The 16741-nt window shown below is 48.3% G+C and overlaps 1 protein-coding gene across 1 annotated transcript in view; it reads left to right on the plus strand.

The window, feature by feature from the left end:
- GPC3 (glypican 3) overlaps nt 1–16397 on the plus strand; it is a 114007-nt gene extending 97610 nt beyond the window's left edge. Inside the window, exon 8 of the mRNA XM_052673373.1 lies at nt 15238–16397. Within this exon, the coding sequence (XP_052529333.1) occupies nt 15238–15407 (170 nt within the window). The 3' untranslated portion in view covers nt 15408–16397. The remainder of the gene's footprint in view (nt 1–15237) is intronic.
- Nucleotides 16398–16741: the final 344 nt, after the last annotated feature.

Consider the following 16741-nt stretch of genomic DNA (forward strand, 5'->3'; position numbering starts at 1 on the left):
GGGGGTTTTTTAGCCCTTGTTGAAAAGATAATGAAAAGAGAGACTGGGAGGTTTCCGCCAGAGAAACCTCTCGGGACTCTGTGTTTTTAATTCTCTTAATTCTCACTTCTTTCTCTCTTCTCCCCATCCCTTGCTTTGCTGTAGTTGTGAGTAAAAACAGCTTCCATTTGGGTCTGGCCTGCAAATCACTCGTCAGTTCGTGTATTACCAGGGCACGATCGGTCACTGAGTCAACACCGCTCTGTTGGCTTTCAGTGCATGTCAGAAACAGGGGAATTCATCATTCGTCAGGAAGAAGTTCTCTTCAACTGCTGTGAAAGCTGCAACCTGTGTGCACCCATCTACCAGCCTTGCTGTGGCCAACACCAGCAGTTACAAGAACTGAGCCAGGTGCATCTGAGCGCTGGCTCCATCCATTTCCCCACAGACCCCCGCCAGCTCCACGACCCCTTGTGCAGGAGATAAATGAGCTGTGAGCCATAGGGGAGATGTCCTCCTTCCCATGTGCTGGGTGTTGGTGGCCTGTGTTCAGCAGTCACCATCCAGCCCCAGCTCTTGTGGTCTGCAGGGCTTTTGTGGCTTGAAGCAGAGTGCAGATGGGTTTATTCTGTAGCAAAAGATTTCATGCAACCAAGCGCTTTTGGATTTGCAAAAGCCACATTCATCAGCCTTGCCAGCTTGGAAGTATACGGCATATCTTATCTGGGGCTAAAGCAGTCCCCAACATTTGACCTGCCACCATGATGCTCTTAGAGCAGGTTGGAAGCTTTCTGATGGGAAGCTGTGATTTGAAAATGCCTCTGTGCTGGAACTGAGCTGCAGTGAAGTATGCTGGGGTTTTGGACAGGTTTTTTGCTTTGGAAATAAATTGAAGCATCTCTCTCTGCTCCTGCAAGCAGGGAAATGCAGAAACAGCCTGTTTGCCCATATCAGGATGTCACATTGTCAGCTTGTGCTTCAGAGAGGCTTTTTTTGTCTAGAAGTATGCTTCAGATTATGCATTTAATTATACCACAGGAAAGATGAAATCCAAATGAGTTGATGACTTTTGTTGGAGTTGTATGTTTTGGTCTCTCTATGTCATCTTGCCTTTTCTTCTTTTTTTATTTATGTACATATTTTGCCTTTGTTCTGCTTTGGAACAGTAGCACATTCCACATTTTCTGCAGGAATGGAAATCTGGCATTTTGACTGGCTTCTGTTGTTTCAGAAAATGACTTCAGTGGTATTTAAGCCCCTTGACAATATCTTACTGTCCTGGATGCTCCCTGCGTGGGTCCCCCTATGTGGGGCAGCTGCAGCAGGAGCCTGGGTCTGTGCCCAGCACACGTCATGCTTACAAGCCCAGCTGAGGACATCGCTTGCCAGCAGTGCCTTTATTTTCCCTTTATCCAGAGGCTCTGTCTGGTTGTCTTTCCCTGGTTGCTGAAAGCCTGTGCTTGCCCAGAGTGTTGCTGCACCCCTTGACCAGCTGTTCCCTTGCGTGATGATGTGCCATTGTTTGCTGCTGGCCAGATGTGCTGGGATGGATGCATGGTGGTGGCAGGTACTGCTGGTTGCTGTGGGACATCACTTGCTTGGAGCTCCAGCTGCTTTGGCAGCTGGACAGACTGCCAGCACGTATGTCACCACCTTAGGTCCAGCACAGGAGGCCCAGTAGGGATTCCTAAAATATAAATCACAACTGCGTTGTGATGCTCATCCTTTTTCATTTGTTTGGTTTTTTTTGTTTTTTTTTTTTCCCTTCCTTCTTGTTTTAATTCAAACATCCTCAGTATGTTGAGTCTCTGTAAAATCACTGGACTCGGAGCTCTTTTGGAGTTCTTATGTGCCATGGATATGGAGGCTGAAGATGCTTCCTGCATGGGGAGTCAGACATCTGCTGCAGCGTGCTGTTGGACTTTCGTGTGATGCAGACTGCAGCTGGCAGGTGGAAGCCGGTGGTTTCCATCAGAGGCTGAGTAACATCCTCTGCCTCCCTGATAGCCCTCCTCTGAGTGCTCTGTAGTTTTGGTACATTTGTTTGTCCTCTCCTGGTTTCCACGTAAAATAGTTCTGGTAAAAAGTAAAGAAAAAAGTTTTGTTGGATGCTCCCCGAAGTCAGAGCAGAACACAGACTGCAATGTTTCTTCCTCTTCCCCTGTCCCCATAAATCATCCGTTAAGGCAAGCGCAGAGGATGTGAAAGAACTCATTTGTAGCAGAAATACTGTCCCTTCCCCTCTGCTTTCAGGGCAAATCTTTCACTCCTGGTTCAGTGTCTGTTGTCAGGGAACAGCTGATGTCACATTCAGCTGCCACTCCTGGCCCTTGTAGCTTTATTTCTGCTGTTGCAAAGACACAGAGAGGCTCGAGGTGCAGCCGTGCCACACAGCAAACAAACGTGGGGCTGTGTGTGGGGCTCTGCCCTCTCCACAGCTGGGAGTGCTGTGGGTGCTCTCACCAACACAGTTTGGGTGTGCATAGAATCATCATAGAATCATAGAATGGCCTGGGTTGAAAAGGGCTACAATGCTCATCCAGTTCCAACCCCCTGCTGTGTGCAGGGTCACCAGCCAGCAGACCAGGCTGCCCAGAGCCACGTCCAGCCTGGCCTGGAATGCCTCCAGGGATGGGGCATCCACAGCCTCCTTGGGCAACCTGTAGAGCTGGAGCACGTTGCCGCACTGGGCTTCGTGCTATCAGCAGATGCTAAGTAGGCCTCTCTTATTTAGCAGCCTTAATTTATTGAATCAGCCAGCAGTGCTCTATGGGAAGTAGTGCCGGAAAAGGGAGCGGAGCGAGCTGTAAGTTTCCAATTTCTGCTGGATCAGGCCCCTGGAGATCCGTGTGATCTGGTGCATTGGAGGCAGTGCTATTGCAGTGACTCATAAACAGATGTGCCCAATTTACATTGCAGCTTAATACCTTTGTTTAAAAAAATGTTTTTTCAAGACAAATGTGTTAAAGCAGATGTTTCCAGTAAAACAAATACTTGCGTGATTTACAAACAGCTCCATCCCTGCCAGAATTCATTAGAAAATGTGGAAAGAAGAAAAATGGTTCTGTGTACTGACAAACAGATAAAATCAGAAAAGAAGAAGATAGCAAGGAGGTATTTCTCTGTGTGGAATGGAAACTGCTGTTCTTGGGGTGGGAAGCAGGAGGTGGGAGGGTGGTTTCAGTTGCTAGTGGCAGTAAGATTAGCCCTGGCATACATTAAAGTGCAGAAACTTATCTGTAAAAATACTTATCTGTGTTCTGTGGTGTAGGATATGGGGTATTGGGATCGCAGTGTGGGATTGCCTGTGGATTCCTCAGTCACTTCCATCCATTGGAACTTCCCTGGCCACCTGTAGTGCTGTTCTTCTCCACTTCAAGGACTGGGAGCAGTTTTCTGACATGGGACCATGTCCTCTCCAATGTTACTATTGGTGGGGTTACTGGAGCAGAGGAGGATGAGCTGGGGGACAAGGATGTCAGATGCCATGCTGGGTGGCATCTTAGCACCTAACAGCAGTGCTTCCCTCCTTCTTGCCTTTGGAGCTCAGTGCTTTGGTGCAGGGTGGGAGCACAGCTATGCTGGTACGTTCCTCTCTGTGCAACTCAGTGCTTGCTCTGCAGTACCTTGCAGTGGGAGATATAGGGCAGAGGAGCTTTCTCATATTGAACCACCCCATCATTTTGTGGCATTTCAAGCATCCTCTGCATCCTGCTGACTTCCCCTGCAGCTCAGTTCTTTCGGGGCAAGCCTGCAATGTAGGGGGTTGTGCTGGTTCACCTGCTCCTCCGTATTTCAGGAGGTGAAGGCTCTGCCTTCTCAGGCATGTGCTGAGAAACTTGGTCACCTCCGGTCCCTTTGGTCCCTTTTCCGCCCTGCTCCATTGTGGGGCTGCCGTCATGCGGTGCCTGTGAGCCCAGCACTCATGTTACATACAATCTGACACCCCATGTGGTCTTAATGGGTTTCCCAGGCTACAGCTGCAGCACAGCTAGCACTTCTTGTGAGCTGCAGGGGCTGCCAATCCCCTTTTGCCATCCGGCTCCCCAGTGCACAGATATCATATTTTTTTACGCAGTTGTCACCTACTTCATCTGGGCATTTATTGCTAAAGAAACAGCGATTTCCTGGAGGAGCTGAGGAGATGCTTGTGTCCATTGGTCTGCAGGCTGCTCGTCTTGGTGCTGGGGGACTGAGATGTGGCTGTGGGACTTTGTTTCTAGCACACTGGTTTTCCATGTCTTGCCATAGGAAGCATTGCAGAGCACAGCCTCGAACAGTCCCTATGCAGGGGGTATGCTGGGACCCGTCTGGAGGAATTAAAAGCATCCTGGAGAGGAGGGGGATGCTGCTGCAAAGCAATTAGGGCACTCGGATGCTGTTCCCTGCTCTCCCATTGATGCTCACGGATCCACATCGCAATCTACACTCAGCTTGAGTCATCAGCGAATGGAAGCTTTGCTCGGCTCTCAGGGACTGTGGGGCTGCAGTGCTTAATTAATCTCTGCAAAGCAGAGAGTGTAATTAGTGCCTGCAGTGAGCTGTGAGGCCTTGGGTTGGGAGGCAGATGCAGTCCCTGTGCTTTGTCCATTGCCCAATGCCATGCACCATGCAGAGGTGTCCTGGAAGGGCCACTTGTCACTTTGGGGTCTCTGGGCAAAATTACTTCTTGTAGTTAAGTGCTGATTTTATGTTAACCCATTAAAAAAGAAAAAAAGAAAGAAAAGAAAAAAAAACAGTGTATTTTGATAGCTGAAAGACAGCCAGGCAGATCTCTTTCCTGACATCCGTAAAGCTTTTTTTTCTCCCTCTCATTGTCAGCTTTGTTTTTGTGGGTGTAAAACATAAAGGAGAGGAGAACAGCTTGCAGGTACAGCGCGTTCCAGCACTGCCGACTGTCATTATTTAAAGATGATGCTTTTAAGCAAGACTTGAGAATCACCTCCTGGGCTGTGAGCTGTCAGATGGAGGTGTGTGCTGGGCAACATCGCTGTGCCACACGTCGGCACGCACACGCTGGGTGATCCACAGCCATTCAGCACAGTGCTGCTGAGTGCTACCAGGAATAAAGCAGCTCTTCAAACGTGCAAAAGTTTCGTTTCATATCAGTCGGGCAGGATACTTTGGAGGCAACAAAATGTAAATAGAATGAAATTCTTAAGCAAGATTATTGATATGACAGGACTAAAGAGCTTGGGGTTCTGTGAAAAGTGCCTCTTTTCATCCCTCTAATAAGTCCATTACTTGCACTCGGGAATATTTTAAGGCCCTTTTCATGCTGAATCTAGAGTTGAGCATGCTTTGCATTTCAAGCTTTGTCTATGAATCAGTAGAAGCCAAAGTTATTTCTGCTTTAAAATAACAGGAGCAGGGAACAGCTAATCTCCTTTCATTCTGAGTCCTTACATTATTTTACTGGACAGAGTTTGTGTTGGCTACAAAACAGGGCATTCACAAAATCTATGAGAAGGAATTTGGTCTAAGAATGAAGCCTAGATTGCAGTATGCATAAAGGCTCCTTCTCCTAAGGCCATTAAGAAATTCCAAATCTGAGCTATTTTGCACAGCCACATTAAATGAGCCTTGCTGATTCCAGTAATTCAGACCAATAGCCCGAGTTTACAGATCTACTCGATGAGGCCTTCCCATAATTACAATCTCAATGTGCTTTTCAGCTAAGGTGAGTTGGCACTAAAAAGATAAATAAATAAAAGGGGATAAAATATTTTTTCTGCTCTGGCTTTTGAGATGAACATCTCTAGAATTAAATGGCTGCACTGCACCAATAAGGCATTCCCTGTCCTGGGCTGGAAAGTTTATTTTCCCTCTAATGTGTGAGTGTAAGAGCAGAAAGGAGGCTGAATTTTTCACCACTTTGTTTTTTTTCTGTTGTCTGCATTCAAAGGAGCATCGACACTGCTGGTGCTCGGTTCAGTTCTTAACTGTTTATTTACAGACAGTGATTTCTGCTGGGGAAAGAAAAGGTCTGGCTGCTTTGGCCTCTCTCACGGGGAACAAAACAAACCACGCCACAAAACAAGAAGAAATAAGGAAAACCTTTGGTGGAAAAATGCAAGTGAAGCAGGTGAAGCAGCAATACAAGCACCAAGCCCACTTCTTCCTCTGCAGAAAGTGATTTTCTGACCCTCGCACAGCTCGCCATTCAACAAGTGATGGAAAGGTTCAGAGGATATGTTTTCAAAGCCGTAAGGCATACAAACATGAAGCAAATAAAAATTGAACGTGTTATTTAAAAGGGTGTTAATTTTATTAGCACTGAGCAGAGCAAATATAAAGGCGAATGGAAGTATTCACATCAGCACTCAACTCTGGCTGCAGTGTTCGTAAAATGTCCTTTTGATCAAGCTGTGTTTTGATCCTTATTCTGTGATCATCATTCAGAGTGACTGGGCTGCAGCTCCCGACAGGCATCTGCAGCTGCACCAATCCTTGAGCAATACCAGGTTGGGAACTTGAGTGCGTGCTCTGCTGTTAATATTGCCATCTTTCTGGTTGTTCCAAACAAGAATGGCAGTACAGAAATTCTCACAAAGTGGAAATTCCCAACAGGAAATTGATCTGCTACCACCGTCTGTGTGTCAAGATATTAATTTATCAGAGTAATAACCAGCACATGCGTGTCTGGGCTTTCTCCAGCTGATAACGTCGTCACCATTGGCACAGCCAAGGGGAACATCTGGGTTGTGAGAAGAGTGCCTTGATTCAGGGGGATGATTTCCAGCTGGTTGCCTGCAGGGATGAAAGTCCCTTTGTGGCTGTTGTTGGACTCCTGCAGCTTGCAGAGCCCAGAGAAGTTGTGGGTGCCCCAACCTTGAAGGTGCCCAAGGCCAGGTTGGATGGGGCCCTGGGCAGCATGATCTGGTTTGGGACACCCAGCTCATGGCAGGGATTGGGGCTGAGTGAGCGTTGAGGTTCCCTCCAGCCTATGATTGCACTGTTCCCCAGAGCCTGCTGGGACCTGCCTGGAAAGATATGAAGAAAAAAGCATGCAGGAGGCTTGTGGGCATCTCCCCCTCTCCCTGATGCAGGGAGATTTCCACCTGCATTCCCATTTCCACCAATGCACATTGGGTGAATGCAGCAGATAATGTCCCAAAGCAGCATCAAGAGCAAAATCAAGAAGGAACACCCACCTGCAGACAAGGGGCACGTTGCTGCTGGGAAGGAGTGTGGTTGAGCACCATATGTGGGAGGAGTACCATGAGCCTCTGTTCCCTTTCTTGGGAGGGTGAGGAGAGGAGGGAGGCTGAAACATGCTTCTCGATTTCCAAGAAACTTCTATCTTTAATCTCTGTAATCCGTTTTATAGAGGATTTTGTATTTTTCAAGGGATTTACAAACTGGATTACGTAGCCTTTTTATTTTGATTTTCGACTGTGATTGTGACATTCCTGAGGCTGAGCTGGGAGTGCTGAAGATAGAGTGGAGGGGGAGGAGGAGCTCCTGGACCTGGAGCTTGGAGACCGTTGTGTTGTCCACTCCCTACCTCAACGCTGAGCTGATAGCTGCAGGATTTCTGAGTGATTTGGGTGCTCCTGTGTGACCGTGCATGGGGAGCCCCTTGGCTCCAATGGAAGAGCAAGTGGGATGGGTCCAGCTCTGCACTGTAGACATGGTGTCCTGTTGTTCGGTTGGGTGACACTGGATTTCCCATGGGCACCACCTCTGGGACCAGGGTTTGTGCTTTGCCCACGAACCGGAACGAGCCCTGGGTTTGTGTCAGATGTTACGTGCACCCAGTAAGCATTTGGGTTTAATTTGGGGCTCTCTCGCTGCAGAAGTGCAAAGCCAGATCCTGGTTTCAGACTTCAGCAGCTGTTCCCGTGGCTCCTTCCAGCACACGGCACAGTGAATACGACCTGGAGCCATTAAAAAGTTCCAGTCTGTGAACCCAGCCCTTCTTTTTCTATATAAAGTGGGAAAGCTGCTCACGATGATGTTTCCCAGGGCCTCCTGCATTACTCCACTTTTATGGGTTGGAGTTACTTTAGCGCAGTTTTAATTCCAAGCCAGGTTTGTATGCATTTATTTATTTAGTTTAGCAGCTTAATGCAATTAAAAACGCTGGGCAGTGCTGGAGCCTCTCAGCTCCCTTTCCTTGGCAGTGCTCTCACCTCAACCCATGCTCTGTGTGCACTGCCTTTCACTCCACATTGGCTGTTCCAGGAGGATGAGGAGCACAAAACTTTGGGTTGCTGCTTCAGGAGTAGGAAAGATGTGTGACCATACCTGCCCACTACTGGGGGGCTGAGCCCATAGGGCAGTTCTCAGCCCAAATTTTTGGATTGTCACCTGAAGCCTCATCCCAGTTGTTTAACTTGGCATCATGAGTGGTGGCCTGGAGGAATCTGGTTTTTGAGTGAATGAGCACATTGTGCAAAGCCCCAGTCCCTTCTGATTGAAGAAGCACTTCTCTGGTTGCCTCCTTCATAGAATCAGTAAGGTTGGAAAAGACCACTAAGATCATCACATCCAACCACCACGCCATCCCCACCATACCAACTGAACCATGTCCTCAGTGCCACATCTCCAGGGATGATGGCACTTCCTCTTGATGCCAAGAACCCCAATTTCTGTGGCCTGGCCGTGGTTCAAGGCTGATTCTCACATGCAGTGAGTCATAAAAGAACATGTCAGATGTCTCTGTGTGTCCTAACACCACTGTGAGTTTTCTGATTTAGCATTGAGTAACATCCTCCTTCCCTGAGGGCTGCTTTTAGCTGGAACCAGGGCCATTGGCATTCCCCTTAGGACTGTATCTTGGCAGGTCTTTGTAGCACACAGAGGTCAGCGAATGTCCCTAGCTTGGAGAATCAAACATCAGCAGAAGCTGCCTGTCCTGGTTGTGTTGTAGCAAAGAGTTTTGGCTACACGTGCCAACAGCAGTTTGAAGATCAATGTGTTGATCTTTTCACTGCATTGTAATGCACATGGAAAAGTCTCAGAGTGCCTGCCCCAAGCCCAGGTCAGTCCCATTGTGGAAGAGGTCCTGGCTACACCATTAATTTCAATGCCAGCAGGGTCTGCAGGAGCAAAGGTGGAGAAAAGTTTGGTGCCATTAATTGCTTTTTCATCATTAGAAGAAATTTGGAGCATTTCAATTTGCTCTGCTATTCCCAAGAATGTTACCTCCCAAAATCAAGGCTGTCCTAGATGTCTCAGGTGACAGCAGAGTGATCAGAAGGGAACACTTTGTGGGTTTAGGCCTTGGGGGTCTCCAGAAATCAGTGTTGGGAACAGACTGGGGGATGTGGAGGGACATTGACTCAGTTCTCCTGCCTCACTTTGCATCTGTTCATAATCTATTGTTTCCAGCTTTTCCTTTCTTTCTCCTTGAGTCTTGCCCTTGTGGATGCTTTGGGCTACTCCTGGATAGCTCCTTGTTCCTAATTCTTTTCTCCTAGCTCCTTTAGGTAGCAGGTCATTTCCCAGGCAGTACATCTAGATATCAGACAGGGGAATGGGACCCAAGAACTCTGATGCTTTCAATTAATAATGCTAATGAGATTTGTTAATTTTTAATAGATTACATGAATGTGTTTTGCTAAGCACGCTTTTGTGGCTCTGTTCTGTGAGTACAGTTCAGAAACCCTTTCACTTGCTGCCAAAGGAAAAATGATTAATGCAATTGCAAATGCCAGATTCTCTTCAGGGTAAATCTAGAGTGTACACCAAGGAGCAAAGAGGAATTTAATGAGAGTATTTTTGAGGTAAACACAGCCCCACGTCAGAAATGGTAGTTCTTCCTCTCCTCCAGCCTCTGGTCTAAGTGGGGTGGAAGGGCAGAATTGGGGTCACGGAGCAGCCCCTCTGCCCCATTCCATGTGGCATGTTGGGCTTTTTATCCCAAAGAGAGCCTGAAGGCATCCTTGGATGAGACTTCTGTGACAGCACTGGGAGCTGGAGGGCTGGGATGAGCATAATGGCTGTCCTGCAGTGTTTGTGGCTTGTTGTCCATGCACCTTTTGTCGCACCCTGAGCTGGAGCTCCTCACCCTTCCATGCTGAACCCTGCACCCTTCCGAATCGATCTCCAGAGCCTGTCTCTTCCACATGTTCGCGTCCCCATAGTCTCTGATTCCTGTCTCCATGGCTGCTTCCTCCACTGGTGCTGCTTTGCTCTCTGGGTCTCTGTGAAGGCATGCACTGCAGCCATGGAGGGCTGGGCAGGCAAGCAGGGCAAAGCCGTGGTTTGCAAATCAGCAGTCCCAAACCCCATTCCCTTGGATTACTGCCTGGGAAGCTGGTTTTACCACACCATCTGAGCAGCACCATCTCCCATAGCCACATTGCCGGTGGCAGCAGGATGATGCTGAGCTGGATTTTTTTTTTCTTCCATCTAAATTCACATTGCCAAGAGCCGCACCTCCTAAATTGCTGCGGAGGAGGCGGCAAAACAGAGGCGCAAGACCATGCACATGCTGCGCATCCATCGCGGTGATCTCGCTGCCATGCCAACACAAGCATCGCCGCTCCACTCAGTGCCGCAGTTACGCACCGCGCGGCCGCACCTACAGCCAGGCTGCTCCTTGCGCAACGGATGATGGCAAACCTGTTGGTGCTCCAGGACTTTTGATAATAAACCAGAGGGCAAAAGCTCCCTGGGGAGATGAAGCCAGGCTTGGCTGGGCCTTATGAGGAATTGAAGGCATTTTGGAGAAGCGGAGGGTTGGAGATCCTGACTTTTTGTGTAGTTTTGGCCACGTGTGCTTTGCAACTCCATGGACTTGTCTGGATGTTGTGGAAGTAGAGGTGTGCTTGTAGTATGAACTGATTGCATGGAGAAGTCAGGTAGCTGCAGGCTGGTGTGAGCGGAGCTTTTGTGTTCTAGCAGGACCAGGAGTGATGCAATTGGACTGACTTCCTGGATTCCAGGTGCAAACACTGTCATGTTGGATTGGTTGGTGCTATAGAAAGGGAGAGAGCTGGGACCAAGGCTAGGTGGTCTGAGCTGAGGTACTGCAGGCTCTTACACTTACAGAGCCCAGAAATCTCTCTTTTGGAAACCCAGTCTTGCTTTGGAGACATCCAGTCTCCTGCATTCATGGGCCGTTTGTTTCCCAGACTGGTGAGCCTTGCTGCTTAAAAAACTGAAGAAAGCAGCAGCGCATTCCAGAGATTGCAACTGTCATAGAATCACAGAAAGGTTGGAAAGACCACTGAGATCATCATCCTGATGGTATCATATGCTTTCTTAGACCAGTCCTGAAGGACACATGCAGGCAGATGTTCACAACTGACCGCAAGAGTGACAGGAGCCTGACACACTGCCCTGCTGTCAGATGTTCCTACTGGATGTGTTCTGTGCTGATTGAAAGTACACACTCATGATCCATTCCTCGCTCCCTTCACACTGCAGTTTTCATCGTGTGCAAACAAGGGCCATCACCACGTCCCCCCAGGTCCCTTGGATGGCTCAGCAGCCCCGTTTTGTGATCATGCTGCATGATGCTTCCACGTCCCCTTTGCAACCCCAGCAGCAGCAGGGCTATCAAGTGGCTGTGCAAAGCGGTTTCTGTGCACGGCCATCCATGATGAATCTGTTACTATATTAGGTCCATTGCTGAGCCATCTGCCTTGGCAGGCGAGATGACATTCCCTGGCTGCAGGCTCTGGGCTCTCCTTTCCTGGCTTGGCCACAGAGCTGCCCGCTGGAGCCAGGCACTGCCTGCTTTGATGTCATTTGTCAGAGCAGGGTTTGCTATCAGTTATTTGCTTGAGGCTGCCTTGCCCTTTTAGGGGCAGAAGGGGCTGTTTCAGGAGACATCGGTGTTTTTTGTGCAGGAATGTGCCTGCCTGCTGTAACACTCCTGGCATGCCAGTGCTTATCCTCCTGGCTTTTTTTGGTGCCAGCTGTGGTGGAATTTCTTATGCCAACTGAAAAACAATCCCTGCCTGGTTTAGCTGCTTTTTGTAACTATGCAGATCAGGAAATAAAGGGCTTCTTAGTGAATTTTGCCCAATAAGCTCGTGCAGAAGCGGTGTACCTAGTCCTAGTCCATGGAATAACATCTCAGCTGCGTTCTGAGGATGTGAAAATTGTGCATGTCAGTGTTGGCAGCAGCTGGGGCAGGGAGCAGAGCTGCAGCTTTCGCTGTCTCAGGAGCAGCAACATGTCAGAGGGGCTTTGGTTTGAAAGGGAGGAGTGCTCTGTGTTGGGCTGGGGGTCTTGTATGGGCTGCAGAAGGATGCCAGGAAACAGCACAGCGCTCTTCTTGCAGGCAAAAAAGACGCCGGGCTAATGATTGACTATTATTTTAAGGGGATTATCTAATCCACAGCCCAGAGGACAAGAGGGGCCAGAATGAGTGAAGATTGAATACATGATTAACACAGATTGTTGGTCATACCCTCTGGACTCCAACTGATTATAAACAGAAACACATTTTTTGAGTTCTCTGCTCTCTTTTACTCCTCTCTCCTCCCCAAAAGCCTTTGCAGTCAAAGGGCCACTCTGTGGCAGAAACTGTTGCAAATTAGACAGGGTGTAGCTGGGCTGGGACTTGGTCATCAGCTGGCCTCTGATCAGTCAGAGGAGAGTATCTTTCATTTCTTCCTTCCATGTATCAAAGACCAGAGGGAATGGCCTTACATTGCTCCAGGGGAGGTTCAGGTTGGATATTAGGAAAATCTTCACTGAAAGAGCAGTGATGCAGTGGCACAGCTGCACAGGGAGTGGTGGGATCACTGTCCCTGGAGGAGCTCAGTATCCATGGGGATGTGGCACTGAAGGACGTGGTTATGGGCACGTTGGGGTGGGGTTGGACTGGTTGATCTTAGTATTCTTTTCCAGCCTTAATGATTCTGTGATACTGAAGGTCATTGGAAGTTAAATGGAATGTATTTCCACCAGTTACAGGCCCCGTTATTAATACAAAATAAAAGACATATGGCTAAATCCATTAGCTTAAAGATACAGCTGAACATAAGCCCAGAGAAAGAAGCGATGCAAGGAACATTTGAAACCAATGCCACACCCCAGCACAAAGCTTTGAAGTGGTTTAACAAAGCTAGGAAAGCATCTCTCAAATCTCTAATGACAAGAGGGTTTCTGTTCCCTTTTCTTCTTCCTTGGGCAAAGAATGAATGAGAAAATCAGCATCCTTGCTGGGGTGAAATCTCATGATTTGAAAAGTGGTCTTTGCTCACAGTCAGGTGAAATCTCAGAATTCAAAAACTTCCCTGTAAAAAAACAAAACAAAACAAACAAACAAACAAAAAAAAAAAAAAACCAAGCCAACAACCACACACACACACACAAAATCAGAAACAACCAAACCAAACCAAAAACCAACACTCTAATGATTAAAGTTTGAAATCATCATTTTGATGTTCTTGGGTTGGACCTTTCCTGGAGGGTTCAACAGCTGCACCCTGTGCCTGCCCTGCCCCATGGGGGAGGTGTGTGCTGTGCCAGGGGACAGCAGCTTGAGGATAAAAGCAGGAGAGCTGCAGAGAGGAGGAACTGCATTGTCTGGGAATCTGCTGGAGGCATTATAGGTCATTTACCAGGCAGGTTTTGCTTGCACCTGGCTTTCTGTTCTCCCTTCCAGCCATTTCTGACCCTTCTTGATGGTCTGAGCCACTTCACTTGTCATACTGCTGTTGTTATGCTTTTGTTTTGCAGTGTTTGTTTGGGGATTTTGATTAAGAAATATTGCTGCAGTGTTTGCCTTGGCAGTGGTCCTCATTGGGCTGATGTGGCGTTTTTTAGCTGGAGTGTTTGTTCAGCCTCTTGGATTCTTTCTCAGGGGTGGGGTGGGGTGATCCAAGCCCATGAGTATGCTGGTGATCCACGAGGGCTTGTGAATGGCTTTAGCCAGATTGTCTTCTGATTGAAGCCACCAGCTTCTTCTGCATCCAATGGCCCAGCTCTAGGGATAAGGCCAGCAGGCTTAACTGAGAGCATCCAGGTGATAAACTGGCATGGCCGAACAGGGCAGAACCAGCTTTAGCAGTGGGTTAAACTAGATGATCTCCAGAGGTCCCTTCCAACCCTTTCCAATCCTTTCTGTAAGCTCTGCCAGGACTGTCAGAACTTTTTACACTATCAGAACTTTTACACAGTTTTCTTGGGTGGGAGCTTCCATGTGCTTCTTCTCAAAATCCCTGTGTTGCAACAGCAGCAGGCTGGTGGCGTGACATCCTTTCCCATTCCTCACTCTCTGGTGCTTTGATGAGGCGGACAATTGATGGGATGGGTGTGCTGAAAGTGCTGTAAGCAAACATATTTTGTGCATGCTTATGAAAGACTCCAAAAGGTCCTCACAGCAGGAGGTACATGGTTTGGGAGGATATTTGTGCTGGCCAGGATTTCTTCACTCGTGCACCCATCCCTGCAGTGCGTGCGGAGCAGACACTCTTTGCTTTGCTGAACACCCACTCTTGGCTGATTTTTGGGAGTATCACTTCAACAAGCCAAATCCTCTTATCTGGAGCTGTTGGAGTTTGTCCAGAGGAGGCCACAAAGATGCTCAGAAGGGCTGAGCACCTCTCCTTGAGGAAAGATTGAGGTTGCTGGGGGAGTCCAGCCTGAACGGCTCCGGGGACACCTTTCAGTACTTAAAGGGAGCTTACAAGCAGGAGAGAAACTAACTTTTTATATGATCTGATTGTGACGGGACAAGGGCAAATGGTTTTAAACTAAAAGAGGGGAGATTTAGGTTACACGTTAGGAGGAAATCCTTTATTCAGAGGGAGGCAAGGCACAGGCTGCCCAGGAAGCTGTGGATACCCCATTGCTGGAGGTGCCCAAGGTCAGGCTGGATGGGGCCCTGAGCAACCCAACCTGTTGGAAGGCACCCAGCCTATTGCAAGGGATTGGAACTGAATCATAGAATTGCTCAGGTTGGAAAAGACCTTAAAGATCATCAAGTCCAACCGCAACCTAACCGTACTACCCTAACTCTAACAACCCCCTGCTAAATCATGTCCCTGAGCACCACATCCAAATGGTTTTTAAACACATTCAGGGATGGTGACTCAACCACCTCCCTTTCCAACCCAACCATTCTATGATGCAGTGATCTCTTCTTTCTGGAGCGCCTTAGAGTTGTGAATTTTTAGTCTTTCAGACTTCAGGTTTACTGTGGGATACCAGGGATTGGCTGGAGGACCCAGGGGGTGTTACTGAGCTCTTCTGCCCTGTTCACCCATGCCAGGCTGCCCCAGTGCAGATAGGGCTGGCTGCTCCCCACACCACACGTGCCACTAACCAGCTCTCTCCTTCTGCTTTCAGAGCTGTCATACGACGTGGACATGGATGACACCTTGGCCAACAAGCAGCTGCGGAACCAGCACAACAAAGATGGGGTTGCCGTGCCCAACACTGACCCCGGCAGCATGGCCCCACGCCTTGGCCCTACTGCTGCCATCACCTTAGCCCTGCTGCTGGGCTGCTGGCCCTGAGCAGTGCTGCGGCACTCAGTGCCTTCCCATCCCTTTTTTTAAATGAGGAAAATGTTCAGAACCTCCCTGGAATATATGCACATTGCCAAAGACAGGGCAAAGGACTTGAGTGGATTTTATAAAATAATACGGTATCTTCACCAAAAAAAAAGAAAAGAAAAGAAAAAAAAGGGTTTGTTCATGGTAAACTAGTAAATACATCACAGTGTTTTTAAAGATAATCCTATTTAATATAAGAAGGTTGATATTAAATTGTCCCTAGCAGTTTTGGAAGACTGATCTCTGCCTTGCCTTTAATGGAAGAGCGCGTTTCATCTTGAGTTGTTTGAATGTGCATGGGGTAAAGAACACCTAGATTTATGAAGTACTCTCAGCAAATATCAGCCCTCTGTTCCCAGTTGACTTAATACAGACTTTTTCTGTGGTTGATGCAATTTTTGTACTCTCTCCAAATCGGGGAGTCACCCTGAGGCACCCAGCCAGGAACAGAACCCGGCAGGACTGGGAAGATCGAATATAAGGTCAAGGAAGAAAGGTGCTGTTGATACATGTGCTGGGACTGCCAGGTATTTGCTAGCCTTGGCGTGGCTCTGGTGTCACCAGCCCCAGTGCTGTCAGGCAAGCAGCAGTGAGAGAACCTCTCAGCAGCTGGGAGTGAGATGGAGAATGGGAGCACTGCCTTTCTCTTGTCTCCAGCTGTGGGTCCCCACCAAGGATGCCCATGTGTGCAACACCCTGTTGGAGTTCTTTGGAGCAAAGCACCACCTTTTCCATGGGAAATCTGCAAACGCAGCTCCAGACAAAGGACAGACAGCATGGCTGTGCGCACCTCCATGCTTTATGGGGATGAATAATGCATCCAACACACTGTGCTACAAAGGAGGAAAAGGATTTGCAGGATCCCAGAGGCAGATGAGACTCTTGCTCAAGTGTTTCTTTGCATGCTACTTTGCTTAAGCTGTCTCTAAAATAAAGGTCGTTTGCTCTAGACACGGTGCACAGCAAGTAAGCTCCTGGCATGCGAGGCGATGCTCAGCGTTGTGATGCTCGGCGCTGGTCCTGGATGGGCAGCCTGGAATGCCCAACTTAGGGGCACCACTAAGGGCTGCGGTTAGGCTGATTAAATGGGCAGGGGCCAGGGAATGTTTGGTTTGGTTCCCAGCCAGAATGGTTACATATTTCAGATTAAGATGCTGCTTTTACTGGAGTGATCCTATCTGCAGTATCTTAAGCTGTAGTGTGCCTGTGTGCACACATGCACGCACACAACCACACTTACGTGCATGCTTTAAATATTTGTGTGCCTCTGACCTTACAAAACAGAAAAAAAGAAA

This window comes from Tympanuchus pallidicinctus, unplaced genomic scaffold, assembly GCF_026119805.1.
Source record: "Tympanuchus pallidicinctus isolate F22 unplaced genomic scaffold, pur_lepc_1.0 scaffold13, whole genome shotgun sequence".
NCBI classification, from domain to species: domain Eukaryota; kingdom Metazoa; phylum Chordata; class Aves; order Galliformes; family Phasianidae; genus Tympanuchus; species Tympanuchus pallidicinctus.